At 41.7% G+C, this 26,482-nt stretch overlaps 1 protein-coding gene across 1 annotated transcript in view; it reads left to right on the top strand.

Annotated features, from left to right (window-relative positions):
- The window catches only part of exoc6 (exocyst complex component 6), a 458,194-nt gene that overhangs the window by 29,676 nt on the left and 402,036 nt on the right, over positions 1 to 26,482 (top strand). The window contains exons 6-21 of the mRNA XM_078290646.1: positions 1,428 to 1,481; positions 1,619 to 1,769; positions 2,637 to 2,795; positions 3,036 to 3,104; positions 5,012 to 5,095; positions 5,200 to 5,246; positions 5,363 to 5,483; positions 7,426 to 7,497; positions 7,616 to 7,713; positions 8,334 to 8,439; positions 8,972 to 9,081; positions 10,690 to 10,801; positions 11,883 to 12,017; positions 12,860 to 13,039; positions 17,531 to 17,672; positions 22,296 to 22,369. Of these exons, the coding sequence (XP_078146772.1) occupies positions 1,428 to 1,481; positions 1,619 to 1,769; positions 2,637 to 2,795; positions 3,036 to 3,104; positions 5,012 to 5,095; positions 5,200 to 5,246; positions 5,363 to 5,483; positions 7,426 to 7,497; positions 7,616 to 7,713; positions 8,334 to 8,439; positions 8,972 to 9,081; positions 10,690 to 10,801; positions 11,883 to 12,017; positions 12,860 to 13,039; positions 17,531 to 17,672; positions 22,296 to 22,369 (1,714 nt within the window). The remainder of the gene's footprint in view (positions 1 to 1,427; positions 1,482 to 1,618; positions 1,770 to 2,636; positions 2,796 to 3,035; positions 3,105 to 5,011; positions 5,096 to 5,199; positions 5,247 to 5,362; positions 5,484 to 7,425; positions 7,498 to 7,615; positions 7,714 to 8,333; positions 8,440 to 8,971; positions 9,082 to 10,689; positions 10,802 to 11,882; positions 12,018 to 12,859; positions 13,040 to 17,530; positions 17,673 to 22,295; positions 22,370 to 26,482) is intronic.

The following is a 26,482-nucleotide window of genomic DNA, read 5'->3' as shown; positions in this document are numbered from 1 at the left end:
TACCCTGTGACCTTCACGCTTGGCCGGTGTGGTGGGTAGTATTTACACGTAGATCTGTAAAAAGAGGGGAGCCAAGTTCACTTGGGACGGGAAAATAATGACCCTTCCTTGTTCATTACTGTCTGCCAGGGCCTCCATAAAGGAAGGGGCCATTCACTGGCAGGACAATTGACCCTCAATGTGCCCTTGTTCACAGCAAGGCCCCCTCACTGCAGCCCTGTCACGGCCCACAGCCAAATGAAGGCAATTAGACCATGCTAGCCACCTTGTGTGAGTGTGTGCGTGTGTCTGTCTATGTTGTGCGTATGAGTGTGTGCATGTATGTATGTGTGTGTGTGGAGTCTTCTTTAAGCACTAATGACATGGCCTAAACGCTGTTACTGGGAATGGGGATGAGTTCACATGTAGCGCACACACACACCATTATCATACAGAGCATGTATACACTGATGCTTGGGCCACATTCTGTTTGAAGTCATGCCACTTGCTAGTTTTGTGGCCTTTGTGACCACCGTCCGGGAGCCCAGCACATTGACAAACCTTTCTACTGTAGATTTTATGAAGCCGTCTTCTGTTCATGTGTATCCAACACATTTTACACTCATTGACCGACCAATTAGATCCCTCCACAGCCTGCCCATCAGCCTAATGATGGGAGCTCAGCACATTGACCCGCAGCTGAACCCTCTGTGACGTGTGCACAACATGAAAGACCACAATATCTTGATCACAAAGGATGCAAAATAGTGCATTTTAAAATACAATTTCACAAGGCATGCAATCAATAACTAAAAGAATGAAATTGTCTGGTAGACATGCCTCTCTGGAATCCCGGAAAGGCTGTGAAATTGAAGCAGAGTGGCCATCAGGAGGATGAAGATAGCATGATTCCTTAAATGGGTAAATGGATTCCCACCATTTAGAGTGACTACTTCTACTATTGATAGTAATCTAATAACTCAATTTGTATTGCACTTTTCTAAAATAGAGTTTACAAAGTGCCTCACAATCAAGACGAAATTGACATCTGATAGCCAGCAAACAAAATACATAGAGGGCAAACCGCAGTCTGGACTGATGCTCATATTCAGCTATTTCTTCATGTGTTCTTAACTAGTATGAACACCAGAGAGGGTAAAATACAGTAAAGAGGGCAGACAAGGCCATCACTCTTAGCTAAAGTTACAGGGACTGGAACCCCCCCACCAAATCTCTGTGACCTCGCAGGATGACCAATCATCTGTCCAATAAACAAGATACTTGTGAGTCCATGTGACTTTTATGTAGAAGCCCTGGTTCACTTGTAATTGGACAGTGGAAACCTCAGTGAACCAAAGACAAAAGTGTAACAAAGTAGTTTTCCACTATGGTTCAGACCAAAGAATCACCCTAACTTACGTTCTCTATTGTTCTGTCCGTCTCTCCAGATACTACGCTGCGTTGAAAACCATGGAGCAACTGGAGAAGGTCTACATCCCCAGGTAGGCTTACAGCTACAGTGGTTCTCACACAGGTCTGGACAGTCCGTAAAAGTATGGAAGGTGAATTTGAAAACATATTACTGCTTATGACTATTTAAAATGGATACAACTGGATTATTGTGTTGTGCCCCCTGTAGGGTCAGTCATTACAGGTTCTGTCAGATCATGGCGGAAAATCTTCCCAGACTGAGAGAGGAGATCAAGGAGATCTCCATGTCGGACCTCAAGGACTTCCTGGAGAGCATCAGAAAGCACTCCGACAAGGTCGGAGAGACCGCAATGAGACAGGTATGTGAGTGCATCTGTAACACACACCCACACACACACACACACACACACACACACACACACACACACTTAACATTCTGTTTATTTCTGTTGTATTCTGTCCTATTCTGTTCTAATGTTGCATTGGCTAAATCCAGCATTCAACTATAATTCTACCAATAATTCACTCAAATCTCAGCAGTAATTGTTGTTTCATTGGTATTGTTCAACAACCATATCAACTTCCCACAGATATATTATGGTCATTTTGGGCTATGGGACAGTCAAATTCTTACTTATTGCCCCTATAATCATTCCCTGTCTTTTTTTAAGTAGAATATTGTATTTACCAGTACTTGTACATTTATGTTTTTATCCAGCGTCCACAAAGGGGCCCTAGCACACTTATATTTGCGATGTGAAAGGCTTTGCCAAATCCATACACTTTGGCAGCAATGCCTTCATGATAGCCCGTCTCTTCCCCTCAGAAAAGCCTTAACTAGCCTTAAGCAGCCTTAACTAGCCAGTGAAAAAATAGAAGAAAAGGTTTTGTCAGCAGTAGTTACGATATGGAAGTAGCAGAAAAACACAACCTCAGAAAATACGGCATTTATAAAGAAATAAAAATGGCTATCTAAAATGTAATCTAACGGTTTGTACTTTTTAAGTTGATAACATAATTGATATATGCGTATCTAATATGTGTGAGTTCACATTACCAGCCTTTTAGGAGGGAACTCAGGAGGGAAAATACTTGCACTAAAAGACTAGAAACCACATTAAAGAGTTTGTCCAGGGATGTCCAGATCTGGCCACAGTTTCACTAAGAGTTTGTATGTGTGTGTGTGTGTGTGTGTGTGTGTGTGTGTGTGTTTGATGTCCCTCCAGGCACAGCAGCACAGGACCTTTAACAGCGCCGTAGCCAAGCAGGCCAGTATGGGCCACTACACCAAGCCTGTGTACTCCCTCAACGGGCGAACACACACCCACACACACAACGGACTGATGATGGATGACACAGGAGAGGAGGAGGAAGGAGATGAAGAGGTGAAGAAACCGCATGTGTGTGTGTGTGTGTGTTTGGGTGTCTGAGGGACTGAGCCAGAAGGGGGCAGGGGGCGATATTCGATACCACAGAAATATCGCAATATTAGAGAATATCGCGATATTGGTGTATAGGTCCAAGCCTATAAGGCAAATAATTGTCATTGTTTTCTACTTGTTTTGAATGAATGTTTGGGAAATATATATAAACTAATCATGCTTCCTTATGTCTTTGTCTGACAGGTTCTTACAGCTCAGGACCTGGTGGACTTTTCACCTGTCTACAGGTGTTTACACATCTACACTATACTGGTAGGTCACACACACACACACACACACACTATCAATTCTTTGTTAAAACCTCTGCCCTTCCATTCATCAGCGCATCATCACATTCAGACTAAGTCAGGGAATGCGGAACAGATTTGTGAACACTCTCGCTCACACACACACACACACACACACACACACACACACACACACACGCAAATACACATCGGTGGTCTAATAAGATTGACCGAGCGGTAACCTTGTTGTTGTTGTGTTTTTTGTTTTTTTTGTTGTTGTTGTTGTTTTTTGGGGGGTGGAGGGATTGACGCCATGGCGGTCCCTGCATTCATGTTGGGCACGAACAGCCCGTGATTGAGTTGGAGAGTGGTTGAGACACACACACACACACACACACACGTCTCTTCAACAAATAGAGCCCCCTCTAATGAGAGAAAATAAACTTCTGACTGAGCCAAGAGGAACTGAGGGGACACACGCACACGCCCATACACACACACACACTACACACACCACACACACACACACACACACCACACACAGAGGAGATAATGAGTTCACATACACAAATTTCGTGTCAAAAAACACAACAAAACTGGAATTTTGTGTTTCTATTTTAGAACGCACGCACAAAAACACACACACACACACACACACACACACACACACAGGATATAAAGAGTACACACACACGCACACAAAGTACTTTTTCAGAACTCACATGCGTAGACACACACGCACACACACACACACATAAACAAGTGTCAGGCCCAAACATTACGGACATACACATGCACATAAACACAAAGCACACACACATACAGTATAGTGGCATAGCTTGTTTTCACAGTGAGTTTAAATGACATGTCCAGATTCTGTCCAGTCCCACCACTCAATCATAGTGATGACCAAATTAATAATTAAATCATTTAGGTTTTTACCGCCCCGTATCATAAAATGACCATCATTTCTATATGTATATATACATTTCTGCCTTTCAAAACTCACTTTGCAGCCTGCACTCTGTCTGTTTTGGAACAAAAACCCCTCACCCACTGAAATTTCAAGCCTCTTTCCCTCTTTTTCTCTCTCCTCTCTTTCCCTCTGTGTATCTTTTTCTCTCTTTTCCCTCTGTAGTTCAAACTATTTGATTGAGAAATATATCAAGCTGTGTTTGTAGAGTTTGTAGAAGGTTTTGACTTGTTCCAGGTACAACAGCCTCAGGTAGTGTTGGTTTTGGCATTTACTCAGTCTGCAGGCTGACTGAATACCTTTCCACTGTGTAAGGTTCAGTCTAGGACGCACACATCTACTTAGAGTAGTTTTTCAGAAAACCTTATGTCAAGATGGTCTATTAAGTCGGCTTATTACACTACAAAACATAGAGAATATTGCATGAACACAAAATATATCATGTTCTTCGTTGTGGCCGTCATTTCTTCCAGTATGTTCTCTGGGGTTGAAGCTCAATCAGTCTGATCAGTCATCAGTCTTGGAATGACTTGGTAGAAAGTGCAAATTAACTTTAGATGGGGCTTGATAGGGAATGGGTAGATTCAAAGATAAAAGTCTTTGGTAACACTTTACAGTGCATTGTGACACTACATCAGTGCAGTGTAATTGTATTTGCACTATGCTGATGTCATGATCATGCAAACACAGCCAAAACACAGTTTCTGGGCAGTGGGAATAAAAGCCACATGCTGCCTAATACACAATGGGTTCTTCAATGTTTTCACCCTGATTTTGCAATTTTAGTCTCTCGCTCTTTCTTTCTACGATGTTATTTTTATCTGTATTTATCCAGAGATAGACGACCAAGCACACATGCTTCCAGCAAAAGGAATCCACATCTGACCTTTGCTCTCATTAACAATGAGTTTTGGGATGTTGTCAAGATGCTGGAGTCTCTTTTCTCTCTGTGTCTGCAGGGCGACCGAGAAACGTTTGAGAACTACTACAGGAAACAGAGGAAAAAACAGGCCCGGCTGGTACTGCAGCCACAGGCTAACATGGTGAGCAACACACACACATATACATACACATACACACACACACACCAAGCTGACCCTGCCGGTGAGTTTTATGAATAACCCCTTATGTGTGTGTTTGTCTCCAGCATGAGACAGTGGAGGGCTACAGAAGATACTTCAATCAGATTGTTGGGTAAGATCTCTCTCTCTGCCTGATCTTTCACTTCAACCTCACACTGCAATCACATATTGTTTTAACACTGAATTGTACTGAACTTGAATTCTCTTCATTTGTGTGTGTGTGTGCAGGTTCTTCGTGGTTGAAGACCATATCCTCCATGCCACAAGGGGGCTGGTGACCAGAGCTTTCACTGATGAACTGTGGAACATGGCCCTGTCTAAGATCATCGCCGTGCTTCGTACACTCTCTGTAGGCACACACACACACACGCACGCAAACACACACACACACACACACACACGCACACACACACAGCAGGCAGGGAGTTGACTCTGAATGCTAAAGAGACTGTTGAGAGAGTTAATAGAGATAACAGAGCCTGCTGTGGATCTATTCAGCCCGGGAGAACCTCCATTCACCGGGTGATGCTCGAGAGCTACACACACACACACACACACACCGTCGAGGAGGTCATTGCACCCACCAACACACTGAAGAGGTCACTCACTCACACACAGAGAAGAGGTCAAAACACACACACGCATGCGGCCAAAGGAGAGGTCATTGGGGCTTAATGAGGGACAGATTGCAACAATAACAGCAGATTAAGACTGCATATTCCCCACCGCTGGGCTCCAGTCAGTTGTAAATCACTCAGAGGATTATGCTAACAGGCCCCAGAATGGGCTGCACAGCCTGGGGTAAGGAGGCCAACAAAGCCCCTTGTCTTCCCCCCTGGCCTCCGTCAAGCACCCCCTTCTGCTAGTCCACGACACAGGCAGGTCCCCGGTGCTTCGGACCATTCTCGGGGGACGTTGCCGCTGTCCCGCAATTAGAATTGGCTGCTGACTTTTGAGCCCACAAGTGTTTTTCAAGCCAAACCATTACAAATGCATTGTCAAATTGTCCAAAATGCATGGAAAAATCAACCGGTTTTCTCAAATTCCTGAAAAGTTGATGATCTCAAGATGCACCATTTGCACCAATGGAGGGCATTGTTGTATATGTAACTTAGTTCTAAACTCATTCTATATAGATCTACTCCCTGACCGTCCTTGACCTCTCCTAATGATGACATTTTGAATCACAATGACGAGGCACAGCACAGCTTGACCCCACGGCACTCTGCATGGGCTGCTCACTTTCTCAGTCCTGCGTGTGTGTGTGTGTGTGTGTGTGTGTGTGCTTGTGCATATGTGTTTGTGTGTATATGTATAGATCTATGCCTGTTTGTTTCTGCAGTTTGTATGTGTGTATGCACCTTCGCACATTTTCACCACTGCTGTGTTTTCGTTTGCTAGGGCACTTCGTCATGTCTACAGTTGATTGTGTGCGTGTGTGTGTGTGTGTGTGTGTAAACAAAGGGGCAGGCGGGCTGCTGCTTTGCGTCACATCTCAGGCTGTGCTCATTTACCACCACTGATTTACACACTCCTGTTTCAACAGTGGCAGGCCCCTAATGTCAGTGTTCAGCGACTCAACCATGCTGCTTTCAAGATCATAAATCACCAGTGGATTTATTTGTGATGTTGACACCGAGGGTTTCAGTGTTCGGCGATGTGTTTAAGGAAGTCAGCAACATTGGCCCAGTGTTCTGCAACAGCAGTTACCCACCGATAGTCTCTACCTCTAACTTCAACTCACATGTTTGTTTCTTCTTTCTGATCTTTTCCTTGGTGTTAAAACACAGTAAAAAAACTGTTCTGGGAAAGACTTATGGTCTCAGCATTGGTCCCATAAGAAATTAATTTCCTCAATATAATCATAGGCTTACAGTACAGCCACCTCCTCAGCAGTATAGCAGTATATAATATAAACAACTATTTAAAAATGTCATTACAAAGTGCAGATAATATAATTTGGATGGAGAGCTTGTGAAACTGTGATGGTCAAGCATCTCATTTGTGATTACTACAGCAGAATAAAATGGAGCTAATATCATGATTCATTTTTCTGACCCATGATACGTATTGTCACATTTTTGTATTGTGATATATTTAATTTCAATATATTGTCCCATCCCTAATGTTTACTGTTTACTTGTTTTAAATTGATTTACTTTTCTGCCTGTGTAGCAACTTGTAACACAGCATTTGACAAGTTTTATACTAACACACACACACACACACACACACACACACCTCTTCCTATGAGTGTTATTTATTGATTGTTTGTTTCCTTTTCTCTCCAGTCATACTGTGATGACCCAGACCTGGTTCTGGAGCTGAAGAACCTCATAGTAATCTTTGCTGACACTCTACAGGTCGGTTCTGAGGCCTTAGTGACTGTCAAAGCTGTATTTAATTTGGAGTTTTTAAGTAACTTAATTTTAATTTAATGTGTGTGTGTGTGTGTGTGTGTGTGTGTGTGTGTGTACACAGGGTTATGGTTTCCCAGTGAACCGACTGTTTGACCTGCTCTTTGAGATCAGAGACCAATACAACGAGACTCTGCTCAAGAAATGGGCGCTGGTTTTCAGGTGAGCCTGGTTTTGTGTGTGCCTGTTGGTCTACAGCTGCGTTTCCAGCCATTGGATTTTGTCCATAAAGAAGTTATACAATCAATTGCGATGGAAACACATTTGGAAAATAAGTAATGACAGTTCAAAAGTGGCTTTGGACATTCTAAAATGCTGCATGTAAAATGTCTGTCCACCACCAAATGACATCCGTGTTGTTTCTAACATGTATAATCCGTTGTGGTTGTATGACCATTGGCTGGTATATTACTATGTTACCAATTGCATTTCTGTGTTTTTGATCAAAGCGTGAAATATAGCCAACATTAGCTGACACTAAAGAACAAGAACTTGGCCAATCAGTTCTTGAAAGACAGCTCCATTTTTCATGCATGTGGTTCTTTTGACATTCAGCAAGTATATTGATTCACTTCAGCCCAAATGATGGAAACACACCTGAATCGAATTATTATTTTTAAGACATTTGTGTAAAATTTGCTTGGCAGTTGGATGGACACATAGCTTGTGCGTGAGTCTTTTTATGTCTCTATATATTTGTCTGAGATCAAAGACCAGGATTACAAATGCCTAAAATGTAAATGTACGCAGACAGTAAACACTGTTTGTGTTTTTTTCCATAGGGAGATTTTTGAGTTGGACAACTACAGTCCCATCCCGGTGGAGACAGAGGAGGAGTACAAGCTGGTAGTCAGCCGCTTCCCTTTCCACGACGCCGAGATAGAGAAGGTAGGAAGTTCCACTGCCACAAACACATACTCAAACACTCAGTGGGAAAAATGGAAATGGCAAAAATGCGTGTGGAGGAGGAGAGGGAGAGACATTCACATCTTACAGAGTTTTCAAACAACAAATTCCGATTTGTCTTTTTTCTGAACACAATTTAGAAATAAGGGTGATATTGTGATATATTGTTAAACCGCAATATTTTTTGAGACGATAATTGCACGGTGAAAATATCATATCGGTACATTCCTAGAAGGAAGTAAAGAAATTTTGAACACAATCAGTCTCCATGATGGCAAAAACTAGGAAAATAAGGCCCAGGTTGAAAATACCTGTGATTATCCTTTAATTCGTATACCCAAAATGCAATTGATGTGCTTTTAAGAATGAATATATGTTCTCCTTCAGATCTAACACAGTCCAATCATTTGTATGAACATGAACAACTTCGTAAAATATGAATCTGTAAGAATTGGTTGATGAGTCAGTCAGCTAATACTGTTGTTGTCTGTGTTGTGTTTTTCTGTGAGAGCAGCAGGACTTTCCTAAGAAGCTGCCGATGTCCCAGTCTGTCCCTCAGATCTACACGCAAGTCAAAGAGTTCATCTATGCCAGCCTCAAGTTCTCAGAGTCGCTACACCGCAGGTAGGGCACACACACACACACACACACACACACTGTACATGACAGACCATTGTGGTATTCTCTGGTCAGTCAGCCACTGTTATCAGGTGCTGCAGGTGTTCAGCAGCTGGAGATACGATGATCGTACACATTTACTTTCACACTTACATGCTAAAGTGTGTGTGTGTGTGTGTGTGTGTGTGTGTGTGTGTGTAAGCTCTGCGTTCAGGAGCTACATTTCCACGGTGCCGTCCAATTTTACAGTTGTGACTGCATTTGTTCCACATTCTTAACCGATTTTAACATTGGATGTAGCATGTTGAATTACCAGAGTCAAGTCGAAGCACTGTGGATTGAATTTGTTGTATGCATTTTCTACAATGAGTGTAGATTGACCAGATGAATCCATGTGATAATCCCTTATCAGTTTCACCTATGGAATCCATTTCAGACAGGAAGGGAGATGTAGATGCAAAATTTACGCTATTTTGGACCTGGACCCTATTTTAAAAAATGACCGGAGTTGCATTTTTAAAGAGGAAATGGAGAAACAAGATATTGTGGAAATGAGCAAGTTTGTGTGTGTGTGTGTGTGTGTGTGTGTGTGTGTGTGTGTGTGTGTGTGTGTGTGTGGATACAAACAAGTTGTGAGACTGGGACACCCTTGTATCGACCTGGTTGGATTGCTTTGACACTTGTGTTGTCTCTCACTCTTTTTGTGATTAAGGAGCTATACAATCAGTGCTAATTGTTTTTTTGTGTGCTAAACACCAGTTAAATGTTTGCTAAATGTTGGCCAAATGTCTAAATGCTGTTCAAACATGGGTTAAATGTTGGTTAAACATTGTGCACAATGCAGTGTTTGCACACACACACACACACACACACACACACACTTTATCTCACTGTGGCTGTCTCTCACTTTCTTTCTCTTGCTCAGACTTGACAAGTTGACTGCATGTTGTTAGTGATGATTATCACGGCTTTGTCCTACATAACGATTTATGATGATGTGATATTGTGAAAGCTATTACATGATTTACTACAAAACACTTTTCTTTTCACCCGTCCCGCTGCTGTTCTTGCTCATCGTCCTTGCGCGCTATCTTTCTAAAGAAAGCTGTTATCTTGGCAGCCATGATATAATCTGAAAGGTTTCAAATATCTGAACAAGCCACATTAATAAAATAAACTCTCATGTGTGGGTGTGAAGTGGTAGTTTCAAGCATGTGTCAAATATTATCAAACCACATCACTCCTCTATAGCTGAACACTATCAAACTACATCACTCCTCTATAGCTGAACACTATCAAACTACATCACTCCTCTATAGCTGAACACTATCAAACTGCATCACTCCTCTATAGCTGAACACTATCAAACTGCATCACTCCTCTATAGCTGAACACTATCAAACTGCAACACTCCTCTATAGCTGAACACTATCAAACTACATCACTCCAAGACAAAATATGTGAATTTTAACATTGCAGTCAATGGCGAGTGTCCTTACATGGTGTCTGCCTCCCCCTTCCTTCCAGTTCCATCCCTCCCCTTCATTTGTATCCATGTGCTGTGCGACTGGACAGAATCTACATGTGTTAAATATAGTTTGTTTGTTTATCCAGTTCAACGGAGATTGACGACATGCTACGAAAGTCAACCAACCTGCTGCTGACCAGAACACTCAGTGGCTGTCTGCAAAACCTCATCAAGAAGCCTCACATAGGACTGACTGAGGTAGGAACACTGCTTCTATTACTGTCATTACTCAAACTAATACAACAAACCCTGTCTAGAAACCTCACACAGGATTAATTGACCCATTATAGTGTGACTCATAGGGTTGACACCAGGCTAACATAGGGTGTTTGAACATTTACTCATTAGTTAAATCTGAAACGAAAACCATTTGTTGCTTGTCAGAAATGAAAGAAAAGCAACGTGATTTTCACCCATTTTCTCATATAAAAAGATATAGATCTCTCTAATGGAGAAAAATAGATTCTATCTCAAGTACTGTTGTCCTCTGACCTCAACCTAATGGTCTAAGTTGATATTAAGTAAAGTCAATGGATTGGATCAATATATTTTAACAGGCAAGCTAATAGGTCTGTTTTCCCACTGAATTATTTAAAATGTGGACATTACTGATATATATACAAGCTGGTGCCTTGAGGTAAATTTTTATACTTGAAATGCTTAGAATCACTGATGCTATTTTGATATTTCAAATCATTATCCTCAATACTATATGGGGCTTTCAGGCAACATAACAAACCCCTCTGGCAGCTATATTGGAGGTCCACAGTTACTAGAGAAATTGCGTTACTTTTGAACCGTGTAATCGAAATATTACCTTAAGCGGGTTACTCCCAGTAATCAGGGTATTGGCGTGCATGTAAACATAACATTTTAATGAACGATCCAGGTGGCATTATGTATTACTTTATTATTCCCATAAATTACTGAGGAGGCATTCCCATCAGATTCCGGAATACATCGTTTACCATGCAGTTTATTAACTTGTCATTTATGAATCAAATACTTTCTACTATCAGACCATTCACTTTTAGCTATAACATGAATGTATTGATCTACACCCATGACGAGTATCTTTTTCAGATCTATCTTTCTTCTTCTACACTGGTTGCTACATACCTGGCGTGACAAAGATCATCTTAAGAATCTTTGCTACTAGTTTGACACATTAGAATATTTGGGACACTGTAAAGGGTTTAGTCATCATGTTTCAGCAGTACTGGAGGATCCTGCAGCCCTAACACTCGTACAAACCTTAACCCTCCCCCTCTTTCTGTAGCTGGTGCAGATCATCATTAACACCACCCACCTGGAGCAGGCCTGCAGGTATCTGGAGGAGTTTATAACAAACATCACCAATGTCTCCCCCGAGACAGTACACACCACAAGACTCTATGGCTTGTCCACCTTCAAGGTAATACATCCATCCATTTGTGTTTTTTTGTCCATCTGTCCATCCATCACATGCGATATCTGAGACACCTGTGATCAGATTATGATGAAACTTGGGGGGGATGATGCGTTTCACCACTGCTTTCCAGCATTATCAAAGTCACACTGATTGGCCCACGGGGGCTGCTATGTTGTTCATTTGTTCTTCTGTCCTGTGAGCGGGACGTGTGTGTGCACGTGCATTGGCATCAGCCACACCAATTTGTTGCAAAATGCTTTAGGAGTCAATACATTCATATTTTTCCAATGGCCTGAAAAAGTAGCTAGATTTGTCGGAAGCCACTTTTGAGAAATAAAGTCACCATCTGAAAAGTTTAAAAGTCAGCAACAGTCGCTGTTTTTAGCCAAGCAAGCAGCACAGTTGGAAGTTCCACCTACACAACCAATGATGGTTGTTGCTTCTGTTTAGCCAAGTTTTTGTCAAAGTTTTGTCATTGACTCGCTGCTGGCCATGTGGCTGTGTTGCACCAGACGTAAAATGATTCTAAGTGAAGTTTTTTCACCCGTTTCCAAGAGGTGTGACCAAGTCAACTTTGCTCGAGTCAAGTCAGTCTCAAGTCTTGAGGCACAAGTCTCAAGTCAAGTCCCAAGTCTAAATGTAGATTACCAAGTCAAGTCAGAACAAATCAAGTCCAGTATCAATTTAAGAAAACTAAAGAAAAGTAAAAGAACAAAGAAAACGAAATATCTAGGACTTTTCAATGCAATATGGTTTTAATAGGATAAAAACTATATTTTTTTAATTTAGCACACTGATAAAACAGAAGTAAAGTGATAAATCAAGGTGATAAACCTTCTCTCCAGGACGCTCGTCATGCTGCAGAGGGGGAGATCTATACCAAACTGAACCAGAAGATCGACGAGTTCATCCAGCTGGCAGACTACGAGTGGGGCATGGCCGAGTCGGACGGCCGCGCCTCCGGATACCTCATGGACCTCATCAACTTCCTGCGCTCCACGTTCCAGGTCTTCACGCACCTGCCGGTGAGTTGGCCCCACCACGCTGACCTTTGACCCCCCCACCCACCGCCGTTTTATGGGAATTGTGGGAAGTTGTGTTCTTTTAAATTTGTTTTTAGATGTTGTTGCTTTTAAGTGGCGTTTTGTTTTACATAGAGGTGGCAGTGTTAATGGTGTTTTTCTGAATGAAAGTAGGGATGTGATTTTTTTTTTTCACCCGTCTGCAAATTTCAGGATTTATTTGAAAACAAACTTTGCATTTTGCAAGTTTTTAATTTTAAATACGATTTTGCATATTTGTTCCCTAACCCTCCCATTGTTTTCTGCTTTTTTTGCGTTATCCTGATCACATCCCTATTAAAATTCATGTCAAGTGTTTGAAAATGTATCGTGATTTATTGTGAATCGTAGTATATAGCAAGTGAAGTGAATATTTCTGTTTTTTTTTATCTATTATTTGAAGTTGAACTGCACCATAGTGTGTGTGTTGGTGATCTGTGCATATGTATTTGTATTCACGTTGTTAATACGTGTTAATAAGACTTAGACTGCTTTTGCATATTGTGACAACATCTTCAAATGAAAACCCTACTCACAAATGTTATGAATGCAAAACCTGATGCAAAGTACAGCGCAGGCCTTCTGACTATTTATGTGACACGCAATGATGACAAGGCAGAGCTTATATAGCACTCTTTCCTCAATTACAGTGTAGTTGGACTATAACAGTAAATAGCAAAATTCAACACCGCTGATGCTGTTTCGACCAATATGCCAAATTAATTGTGTAATTACACCATTATTACAGAAATAAGGAACCTGTAATTACAAAACAGTACTCATGTTTTCTCTAGTCATTAATGGTTTTAAGCCACATTTGGTGATGGCAAAGTGTGAAGGACTTTGTCACGAAACGTGCATAAAAAAAGTTTGCTGCGTGCAAAAAAGTATCAAACCATCTACATCTTCCCACTCTATTTGTATATTAATATGTATCAAATCAAAACACCGGAGTGAAGTGAGTGTGCTTTGGCCTGGATAGCTGGCAACCCCTTAATTTCTCTCTCAGTGGACTGCTTGCCTGCTCTTCTTTCCAACTTCCCTTCTCCTGTCTCAATGAGTTCTACCTTTTTTTTTCTTCTTAAGACTTTTTTCAAGAATGTCTCCTATCTCTCCATCCACAACCCCTGCGATGAAAAGTGCTCTAATCGATTTGTTTTATGATTTGCTACCAATTTTGATTTACTGATTCATTTGACTTCTGTCAAGCATGCTAGATCTCTAGATGAAATCTACCTCCTCCTGTCCATTTATTGTTGCCACACTTCTTTTCTCCTCCTCCTCCTCCTCCTTTCCTCCCTCCTTCCGTCCCCTCCTTCCATTTTTGGTTGGTTTGGGGGTGTCTCTGCTCAGAATAACAACAATGACCATGCGTCGATGTCGGTAAGTATTCCTGCCTGGCCGTCACACCACTGTGCTGCCACAGTACAGGGAGAGGGGAGATGAAAAGCATGCTCATGTCTGACTGTGGAACCTCCACTACTCCAGGCTTGTTGCTTCTTCCTGCACTTGTAGTACACCTGAAGTATATTTTTTTACATTTGCATTATAAGGCATTCAGCTGACACTCTTATTAGTTGTTGCAGCTTTCAACCCTGTGATCTTTTTGAATCCAAGTGAAGTGAAATCTACAGCAATGCCAGGTCAAGCACATTCAATATGTGAGCCTGTTTGCATAAACTCAAAGAATAGCAGCAGTGATCTAGTGTATTTTACAGTCACATTCACTCCTGAGACTCACCCATAATGATACCTAATGACTACTGATTACTACTAAGTGCGTTTTTGTTTTCTAGTGGGTAGGCCTTAATAATCCTTCAGGGCTTTTTAGATCAATTTTCAGTGCAATCATAGGACCGTTCAAAGGAATTCAAAGGTTTAATATGTGTAGTTGTAGTTTCAAATTTTGTTTAGAAATCAGGCAGAATAGCGACTGCGTTGGATAGATCTGTGCCTATGTTTAAAGTCCTTGATAATTATGTCTTACTCAACAATTTTCTGTTTGCATACTTTGGCCCAGTCACCCAATTTTTTTTAAATTAAGCTTGTGATGGATTTTTATCTGTCTCCCTGCTTTGCTCTGTTGAATTTGGAGCTATGAGAGCGCATGGCACCAGGCCGTGGAATGTATGAAAATGGATTCTGGGTAATGCGGTCCCTTTGAGGGCAGTGCTCTAAGTTCACTTCGCCCCCTCAGGATGATCGCACAGTCAGTCAGGTATGAATGTAGGACTTGTTGAGGCTTCTCTTTCTGTATTACACAAAAAGAGAAGCCTCATTAGTTTAAGGTATAGCAAGACGGAACATGGTATTCTCATTCATTTCCCATCTGATTTAAATGTATGCTGTCAGCTTAATGAATTCGGTAAATATTGTAGATTTTTGTTTGTAGGTGTTAGAACCATGACCTCGGAACAACTTTGCACCACTCCCTTGTTTCACAAGCAAGCCTGTTGACCACTACTCCAACTGCATGATGGGATATCTCTCATGAGCCTCGGTGCAAAGCGTCTTTCTCTCCCCTCTCGGCTGTGCTTCCATAGAGGCCTAAGGCAGGGTGTGGCTAGCACCTCTTAAACATCTGAAGCTATATTTTATCTGTCACTTTTCGACAGGTCATCCCCAATCTTCCCCCATTTCTGTTACCTTTCACTGTTTGAGGTTTTTATCTTTCCCCCTTTTTTAATTTGTGGGCTTAATGTAAGTTTTCATTCACAAGGTCAATGATCTTGTCTTATGGAGACTTCCATGGTGTAGATAAGCTATTCTGTAGCCTGCATGAATGAGTTTGATAGGTCTTTATTATATCCTTTTGCTTTCATTTGACGCCGCAGTGCCACATTATGCATCCCAATTTGTGTCCCTCTTTAAGTACGCATTCAATTGCGTGAAGGAAAATGGCACAAGTGAAAGCAACCTTTAGATAAATTGCTTGGAGAACGTGTACGGCCCTGAGTCGGCTACCAGTCCATTTGGAGTCAGCGGGCAGCCTGGTTTGCTCCAAGACATTTGGAGTCAATAGGCTGACTTGCGTGATACCAGCTCATTTGGGGTCAGCGGGCACCCTTGACTGCTGCCACACCATGTATCACTGCTGTCTGTCTGCCAGTCAGTTGTCAGCATGAAGTTGGATGTTACCAGGGATGTTGTGTTGAATGTCCGTGAGATAACACACACATTGACTTTCTTATATCAAGCCTCTTCACTGGGGCTTAAACACCGTTTTAAGACATGCAATCAGTGATTTCTATGTTTCTGACTACAAGAACTGGTTGTATCTTCAGTGGTGTTTTAACAGAAGTTTTGTTATTTCAATAAGAGTGCTGGTTGTGCTTCATCCTTGACATTGGCTTTACCACATCATCCCTGGATTTGAGAGTTGTTGCATGAGTGTGTTTCAGAGTTGTCAGTGGTGATTTGCTGCTCTGATCCCGTGTACAACAAACACTAACTGCAACCTACAGACCCATTCAAAGTCATTCTTAGTTTTTCAAACACTTGAGGTGAGGTTTGATTTGACTCTTTATCCACCACGGAACCGATGGGAATGAGCAAAATTAAGCGCAACCCCAAGTGTTTGAAATGTTCCAAATTCTTATTTGATTTGGGGTCGTGAACACGATGCTGTGGAAGTGCGTGGAGGATTATGGGTGGAGGATTATTCGTGGGTCTTGTGTTCTGCCTTACCTGCATGTGTTGGGCATTCTGTGGTTAGTGTTTCACCTATAATGTGTCAAGAACACACACCTGGGATGTAATAGCATTGTAAATCCTCTCAGATACCTTGCGGTGACAGATTTCCTGGCCCAATTGATTCGTTACCGTAAATGCAAAAAAACATAATTTCACTTACGGTTTTAGGTTTTTAGCACACATTCATTAAAATGAAAGAATTTCTGGTATTTGTGAGGAATTCCAATGCACATTAGCCCAGATCTGGAGCGAAGACAGGCTATACCTGGCTAATCAATGACAGATCATCAGGTACGGTATGTTGGATGCTTTGACTGACTTTGCACCTGTATTCTGCTCTGTTCACCCAGAATCCAAGGTGCAAGCTGACACTTTATTATCTCTCTTTCCCCTCTTGCTATTTATCCCCCCGTATCAATTTTTGCCCCCATATCTTCTTCCCACTTTCTCCCTGCCCATTATCTCCCATACAACACTTCACTCTCCTTTTTGCCTCTTTTTACGCCACTCTCTTAACCCATCTGTCCATCCCATACATCTCTCCTTCTGCCTGTCCCTCCTTCCTTCCTGTCCTACCTACCACCCTCCATTCCTCCCTCTCTCCATCCTTCACCCCCTCCACTACCCCCATATCTCCCCTCTTTCCCTTCCTACTTCCTTCCTACTCTTCGCCCTCGTCCTCATCTTCTCTACACCCTTCCATCCTACCTTCTTTTCCCTTCCATCCCTTCCTTCCCCTGTCCCCCATCCCTCTCCCTGCAGGGTAAAGTGGCCCAGACGGCTTGTATGTCGGCCTGTAAGCATCTGTCCACATCGTTGATGCAGATGCTGCTGGACACAGAGCTAAAACAGATCAGTATGGGGGCCATTCAGCAGTTCAACTTGGACGTCATTCAATGTGAATGTGAGTATTTATCATTCATTGTCATGGTATATCTGCTGTATTTGACAGTCTGGATTCCGACACAGGTCTGTAAAGAATTTCATTAATTTCTAGATCTTAAGAAATGGTACAACAAAGTTTGGAGAATTATGGAAACATATTGTTCATCCAATGCACACTTGACAACACATTTTCACCTCATCTCATATATTATGATATTTCTTGGCAAAATGAGTATCAGCATCAATCATATTAAACACCAACCAAGGAGAAAATATAGTAAGGAGGTAATAGAGAGACAAGTGTGTATCTCAAAAAGACCAGCAGTATCCTATGTGAATGTAATGGCCCTAATGCCCTAGTGGTTAGACTGTCCCATACTGTAACAAAAAGTCCACAGATTCAAGAGTTGAGGTCAGTCACAGCAGTTGAGGAAAACACCAGCCACCTTCCATATGCTGGTAAATTTTGGCTGAAACGGCAAAATGTGTCCTCCTAACCCTAACCAACCATGAAAAGGAGGTTCTACTGTATTCCTAAAATCAAATTGGTTGGTAAATAGTTTTCAGCTTACTCCCCATTTCTCCCTTACGCGCCTGGCCAGGTGCTTCCAGGTGTGTTTGAGTTTAACTACAGCTGTCAGTCAGACAGACGGGGTGTCAGGATACGTGGACGTCAACACACAATCGGCTTTTTTGATTTTCACACCCTCAAGGCCTACTCCCTCATTTCCTCTTGGCACTCACTGCTTTGTTTGTGTGTGTGTGTGTGTGTGTGTGTGTGTGTATGTATGTAAGACAAAGAGAGAGAAAAGGTGAGACTAAATTTCCTCACATTCATTTGGTCACAGGCTGAAAGAAAAGCATGAAGAATCCCTCTTTTTACACAATGGTCTGCAGTGTTGGGGATGTTACTGGGAAAAAAGCAATAAATTGCACGTTACTCATCATTTTTCGTAAAAGTAACAAATGACTTTACTTATTACTCTCTGAGACACAAAATCTCCAACATCGGGGACTGCAGCAAGTATTTTCCATTTTGTTGGTTCGTTTGTGTGTGCTCAAAGCGAAACTTTCTGATCACTAGAGGCCAACAGAAACCACAACAAAGCCACACAGCAAAGCCACTGCACTACAGAGGCTTACCAGTAACATACATTGCAAAACACCGTGCATAAAGGCTAATAACTAAGCTAAACGTACCTACGGAAAAGTGTCGCCCACGCTCACGCTCTGATTACGTCATCAGTTGCAGACGGCAGTTGTAAAAGAGAGAGGAGGAAAAAGAAATTTGACAAGTGATTCGTTAGACTCGGAACTTAACGAATCTGGGTATTTTGCCAACTTGAAAATGGAATCGGCTAACGGAACCCAACAGTAGTTGTGACCCACTGTGGGTCCAATCAGGAGGGTGGGTCATAGAATGAAGGCCAAAAAGGTGTTGAAGGATTCATGAGCTAAATTACACCTCTTGTAGTGGGTTCCATCAGTTTTGGGACCTCTACCTTTGACAATCATTATGAGTCATCCATATCCCAGAGTCAGTGAATTTACTTTCCCACTCGCCCGGGTCTGAGCCAGGCATGAACTGACAGTGTAAATTAAGCAGTTGCCTGTTCAACTCTAGTCTTGAACTACGAGAAGGGTGTGTTTGGTTTGAAGCTCCTTTGTGATTTCCTGCCTCCTCAGTTCATGTCCTTTTTACTTCAGCGGAGCAAATGGATGTGACAGGTGGAAGGTGGAGAGACAAAGAGGAGGATAGCTGAGTTAGAAAGAAAAACAGAATCAAAAAATAAGCGAGAAGTAGGGATAATATAAAACAATGTAAAATATAACTTGAAAAAAGTATAAGAGAGGAACGCTTCTTGGATCTGAGATAGAAGACAGCAAAAAACAGGTGCTCAGTTGTTGGCAGGTACAATACCCAGAAAATATACTTGGGATATTCCTCGCCAGGCACGTAGATACATATGAGAAAATAAAGGCATGAATTCCCCAAGAAAAACCATGGCACTCTGTCTGCAGGTACAAAAATGTAAAAAGCCTTTATTATAATGGATACATATTAAAAACTGCGACCAAGTATCGGCCAAGAACTGGTCTTCGTCAGAGTCAAAGTGAAGACTTACCATATCAGGAAACCAGGGAATCTTCTACTAGCTAGCCAAATGCTACAAACAGTTTAAATTGTAGAGAGAAGTGGAATTGAAAAATCAATCTTCTAGTGCAACTACAATAAAAAGGAGGAGCATCAGCTGGTCTATAAAGTTTATTACCACAGACATTTAAGTGGCAGTTCAAGGACCTTCAATAAATACTACAGTGTCATCAGCATGTAGACGCTTGTCCTTCTGGCTAGCATAAAAAGAGAGATTGCCACTATCTTTCCCTCTCTTGTTAGGGTTTAAACCCTAGCTGCAGGCCTCTTCTCTTACTGCAGTCGACGTCTCTGTGATCTCTGCAGGTTAATCTCACCAATCAGACAGACAGGGAGACGAGGTTTACATGCTAACTAATGGACTGTGCTTCCAGCAAAACCCCTCCCTAGCCGGAGACAAAGTCCTCTCCTGCCCTGGGTGCTTTGAGGAACATTTTTATCTCATAATAATTCTGGAAATCCCTTTTCATGAAGGTCAGGCCTGGGCCATGTCACACAGCATTCATTTCAGTGTGTGTGTGTGTGTGTGTGTGTGTGTGCGCATTGAAAAATGAAGTGGGTCATAAGGCATTCCTTTCAGGGTTTCATTTTACACAGAAACACCTGCAGATTACTTAATATATACTCATCTGCTCTCGCTCTCTCATCTCTCTCTGTCTACATGATGGTAGGATAACTTGTGGAAAAGGGTGTTGGGGGTGGGGGGCTAGTGGGTAGATAGACCATCCCATCACTGTAAGGTCACGGGTTTGATCCTGGCAACAGCCAATGTACATCTATCAATAACCACATGAACACTGAACCCCACTCCTTTTAAGTCACTCTGGAAAAGACAGTTGGTCTTTACTTTGAGCATAGGTGTAGTTTGTTAAGATAAGCAGTAGTAGCAGTAGTGGTAGTAGTAGTAGTAGTAGTAGTAGTAGTAATAGTAATAGTAGTAGTGGTAGTAGTAGTAACAGTAGTAATACACAGATACATAGGGGTAACGTGTCCTTGCCCGCAGGCATCTAGGCAGAATTTGTGTTTGTGTGTGTGTGGGTCAACCAAAGTTCAGTGCTGAGTTAAGTGTTGCAGGGAACCGCAAGGATGTCACAACAAGACAATATCTTATTTCCATTCTATTCTATTCTGTTCTAATGTGATACCGACACTAGTGAATTCCTACAAAGCAACAGAGGGTCTGTTTTATCGTATCATCATAGCACTGACTCCAGGGAATCCATTGTAGAGGCAGTGATGCTTTACTCAAAGGCACGGTTCAAACAACATGATTGAGCATTTTTAGTTTAACTCACATTTGCCTAGGGACAATCAAAGCCCCATTAGTTTTGGAGTTAGAAGCTGGATCACTGGAGGGTTAAACACCACACCACCCCAATCTCATAATGTTCACAGACACAAGACTTTTATGATAATTGCCTCATGTCATAATGATTGTTAAATGTCTGTCTGTCATAGTAATAGTGTATACAACTACCTGTTGATAGCCAAAGTGTATATCAAAGGTCTACACAGCCTTTCATGTTTTCTAGTTTTTATTGCCTTGAAGCCTGAACTGAAAACCCTGAAAACTGTATTTTTTTTCAAACTAATTTGTATATAGTTATCAACAAAATCAAGGTAACAAAGGTGGCGGATATTGATTTGGAACTGGAAATGACTTTGTTAGATGAGGAAGATGAACTAATTTGTCTATCATTATTGAAAAGGAGAAGATTATGTCGGAGTGAACAATTTTGCAACTAGTTTATTAACCCCACTCTGAAAACCTGTAATTGATCTAATTAGAATACTTAATTTGAGGTAAAGGGAAATTAGCTTTGTACATGCTTTGGAATGTGATTAGGTAAATCAACACAATTACAACCCCCTATTATAAGGCATGTGCACACTTACACAACCAAAGTGTTTTTATTTTCCATTTGAATACAGTACATTGTCAGAAATTAATAGCCTTTTGTGCTAGGAGTTAGTATATATAAAGTAATAAATGACTGAAGTCTAGGCTTGGGTGATATCCAAAATTTAATATCGCGATACTGTCCCGCCAAAATAGCGCGATATACGATATTATCACTGTTATTTTCTTATTTTTTTCCAAATTACATCGAATTTCTAGGCTATAATAATTATTATTATTAACAGTCTAGAAATGGAAAACAATGGCCATTTGGTATAATTTGGTGTAATTTGCTCATTCCTGCTATTTCCAGAAAAACGGGCTGATTGTGGAAAAGGGAACCCACTTGAATTAAAAAGACAAATTTTGTAGTATGATTTATTTTTGTTTTTTTTTACTATCTTGCCGCTAGTACATTATAGGTTTATACGTTTCAAAGCTTGTACAATTGTGATCTAAGCAACACATTCGGCCACATTCGATATAACGGGAAGTATTGCGATATTCCCAAAATATTGCGATATTCGATAATATCAAATATCGGCCCAAGCCCACAGATGTCTTACTGCATGTTTGTTTCTTCTTAGTGTTTGCCAGCTCCGAGCCGGTCCCTGGCTTCCAAGGAGACACACTCCAGCTGGCCTTCATCGACCTGCGACAGGTAAACTATCCCACCTAGCTTACTTACCTGTCTCGCTTCACCTGTCTCACACCTCCACCTGCCTTACAGTACCAACCACCTCCCTTTTACTGTTCACCCGTCTCACCTCTGACCTGTTTTTTTTACATTTTATTTGTCTTACCTCTCACCTGGCCCAGTGCTCGTAATTTTCGTGTTTGACTTCTCTCATCCGTTGTTCATGCTACTCATCTTCCCTCTCATCTGTCCACACCTTTGTTGATACTACTGTTACACCGACGGCTGCACTTGTATCACATATTTATCACATATATAAGCTTTCTCCAGCTTCTCTCCTGTTCCACACCTCACCCCTCTAATTTACATATCTGACATCCCATACTCTCACATTCTGTTTATTGTGTCATACTGCCCATTTATTCTTACGTTTCTTACCTCGTCTTACCTTTTCACTTTTCACCTTTCACCTGTCCTAAAGTTCACCTGCCCCAAAAATCTCTCAATCTCTCTCTCTCTTTCTCTCAATATCTCTCTCTCTCTCACACACACACACACACACACACACACACACACACACACACACACACACACACACACACACACACACACACACACACAAACACTCTGTCACCCTCTCTGTAGTAAATGTCGGTGGTATGTGAAGTGTTGATAGGTCTCATTAAGCTCTTAATGTAGCTTGGCTGTTGACCTGTTAATCTGAGCCTGAGGTAGAGGCATGGCTCTGCATCAACAGGTCCAGGTCACATAGAGGGGACCATGCTGAAGTATTTAGTTTAATATGTTAGGCCTATACATGAATTATAAACACATAAGATAATGTATGGAAAGAGTTGAGAGAGATGTATCTGTGACCCCAGTGATCTGCTTTATGCTTTAATTTGGTCTATTTTTCAGCTCTAGGGCTCGGTTCCCTGTGACGCAGTTCATTAGACAAAAATATGTCCACGTTCCCTTTAATGCAGCCTGGCTGGTTGACATGTTAATCCTAGCCTCAGGTATAGGGGTTGTGAGGCATCAACAGGCTGAGGTTACACAGAGGTCGTCCTTTTGGTTTCCCTCTATCTTATGGCTGAAACTGCAGATGGTACCAGAAATATAGGATAGTTCAACTCGAAACGGCTTCGTTTGCATACCACAGTAACCCAGCTATTGTCCATACTCTGGTTAAGGTCTTATTCAGGTTCATCTGTTAACATGAACCTTTGATACCATGCGATTGAGGCTCCCTGTTACCTTGAATAAACCAGTTAACAGAATATTCCCCCTCCCTCTGACTGAGCAATAGTAGCTTACTGCTAAGACAGGGAAAACAAATGATGGTAATAGTAAGTACGATAACACTTTAGATTATGGTTTGCTAGTTAATGTTTAATTATGTAGTTATTGAAATATTAGCTACTCACTACCTCTTAGTCACTATTAAGTAATATGTTGATAATTAAGCACTTACTAATGAATCAAGAACAACATTGTTAACTGACTTTAATTTCTCATTATGACACAGTTTATGTATTACCGCTCTAGTAGCCATTGGTAATTATAATGCTAAGGAATTATGTAGTACGTACGCATATATAAAGAGGTAACATGGAAACATATCCTTTGTTACTTGCCCATTGCGTACTACTCTGTGTGCCCCTCAAGTTTTTTTCTGTTTACTTTCAATTAATGCTACCTAATTAGTGTTTGCTAGCCAGCTATGTTAACTCATCAAAACAATGTAACATTATGAAAGTCAATACCAAAGCAGCGAAAATGCATGATTTGTCTGTTCAAAACTTTGTAGATGCAGACCACTACATAGATGCCCATAATTGGTCAGAATAGAGCGACACATCAACCAAGTTGCTCTAAAAATCACGTAGTTTGAGCTAGTCTTTCCTTTCCGCTGGATCACTGCTTTCCGCTGACAAACCCCTAATGAACAGGAGTCAATGGAGCACAGCTCAGTAGCCAAGTCTCCCAATACAACTCCTTCTATACCACACAATACAAGTCTATGGGACAATAGAAGCCGATGGGCGACGTTCAAAGTGAAGACTCCGAAGTGGATAAAGGGAAGGAAAGGAGAGAGGGATTTCTTGGGTTTCAGAGTGCCACCCTGCCTTATTGTCTGAAGGTAAAGGTGATACCAGGAAGTTTCACAACATAACTCTGTGTCACAGGAGTGATGATTTATCAGACACCCTCCTGTTGGGAAATCGCACATACACACACCTCACTCTCACACACATCCCAGTGAACAAAATAACGGAGACACCTAACAATGTATGAATATCAAGTATCTAATAAGGAGTAAGGCCAACCTTTGCCTTGTCCTGCTGTTTTTTGAGGGATGCGGGAGGCAAAAATCGACTTCCCATAAAGGTCCAGTGATGTTGAGATCTGCCGATTGAAGGATGCCATGGAAGGATCTTGACTTCATCCTGCTGTTCACGAAACCAGCAGTGTGTATGGGGGCATCTTGCACCCTAGGGTGGTCCTGTAAAATGGCCTCATATTCCTTGGCCATTATATGACCATGCAGAGCCATCATCAGACCTAATGACTCTCAGTAGATGTTTTGCAGTGTTGATTTACAGTTAAACAGGATATATTTACCAGGTCACTGTTCTGGTGTGAAAAGGGTATCACACACACACACACACACACACACACACGCAAACACACACATATCTTTCTATTTCACACACACAAACATATATGCGCTTTATGCCTATACCTCATTTGTCCCTACAGATCTGGTGATATACTTGTGACTGCTTAGCACCTTTCCATTTCTCTCTCCATCTCACTATTTTGCAATTCAGTTGCTCTGTTATTATGAGCAATCATCAATGTTTATAATATTTTTCTCTCTTGCTCTCTTCCCCTCTCTCTCTGACTCTGTCCATCTTTGTTCGCTCTCTCTCTCTCTCTCTCTCTCTCTCTCTCTCTCTCTCTCTCTCTCTCTGTGATGCCAAAAAAGCTCAGTGTTTTTGTCTCGGCAGTGTTTACTACTTCACCATTATGATAACATGACTCGGCTTGCCCAGCAGAACCCTCCTGGATTACATTGTCTGGTCTAGACTATTATCTTCACTGTTTGGTCTGGTCTGTCAAAATTAATGCGATGATAGAATGGAGGGATGTGAATGAAAATCCCCCCCCCCCCGGTCGCAGAGAAATGGCTTGTCTACTGCCACATGCAAGCTATGACTTCAGCTTCCATAAAAAGTCTTCCTTGTCTTTGTGGCTTCTTTACCTGGCACCTCATGCATGGCCATTCTAGGGACACAGGACTATTTTTTCCAAAGCCACTCTTTGAATGTTTGAATGTGACATGTAAATGCAGTTGAGAAATCAAGTGTCAAGGTAGGTAGCCTATAGATGTTTTTGTGCCACTTCAACTGGTGGCATAATAGTTAAAGCTCAAACAACTTGTCAGTAAAGCACCAAGCTGATATTATGCACAAATGCAAGGTTTTATCCTGAAATTTCATAGATGTCAAACTCACTGGCACCCATTTATTACCTCCACCACGGAGGGAATGTTTTCACCTCCGTCTGTCCGTCCGTTAGCAGGATATCTCTAAAAGTTGGGCACGAATTTGCACAAAACTTGGTATGAAGGTTGGTTCTGGGCCAAGGAAGAACTGATTAACTTTTCTTGTCGATTGGCCCAAAGGGGGCATGGTGGTGGGTGTGGCATATCACCAAAAGGTGCGTAACTTCCTTGCAGGGTGTTGTCAGACATGGCGGAGGCCTGTGCTCTACTGAGCACATTTTCTAGTTCCTGCCTTCACGTCTTCATGCTCTGCTGGTTTGACGGAGAGAAGTACGTCATTCATTCCTGTGGAGTATTTTGATGGACAGGAACGGATTAGCGCCCCTAGCAGCCGTCGGTTGTGCTGGCCAACTAATGACGGATACTAGCGATGTTTTTTTCAATTCACGACCGCTGATCCGACACATAAACATTTTCATTTTCATTTTCATACACCTTCACCTGCACGTCACTAACGGATACTGTGGAATTAAGTCTGCGTTGTTAACGGAACGTCAAAATTCCCGGAAGTGACAAACAGATAGATCTGAGCGCTGGTGTATGGGATAGCAAATTGTAAACAAAAT

The sequence above is a fragment of the Centroberyx gerrardi genome, chromosome 20 (genome assembly GCF_048128805.1).
Source record: "Centroberyx gerrardi isolate f3 chromosome 20, fCenGer3.hap1.cur.20231027, whole genome shotgun sequence".
Classification (NCBI taxonomy): domain Eukaryota; kingdom Metazoa; phylum Chordata; class Actinopteri; order Beryciformes; family Berycidae; genus Centroberyx; species Centroberyx gerrardi.
This window is presented reverse-complemented; position numbering and strand designations above follow the sequence as displayed.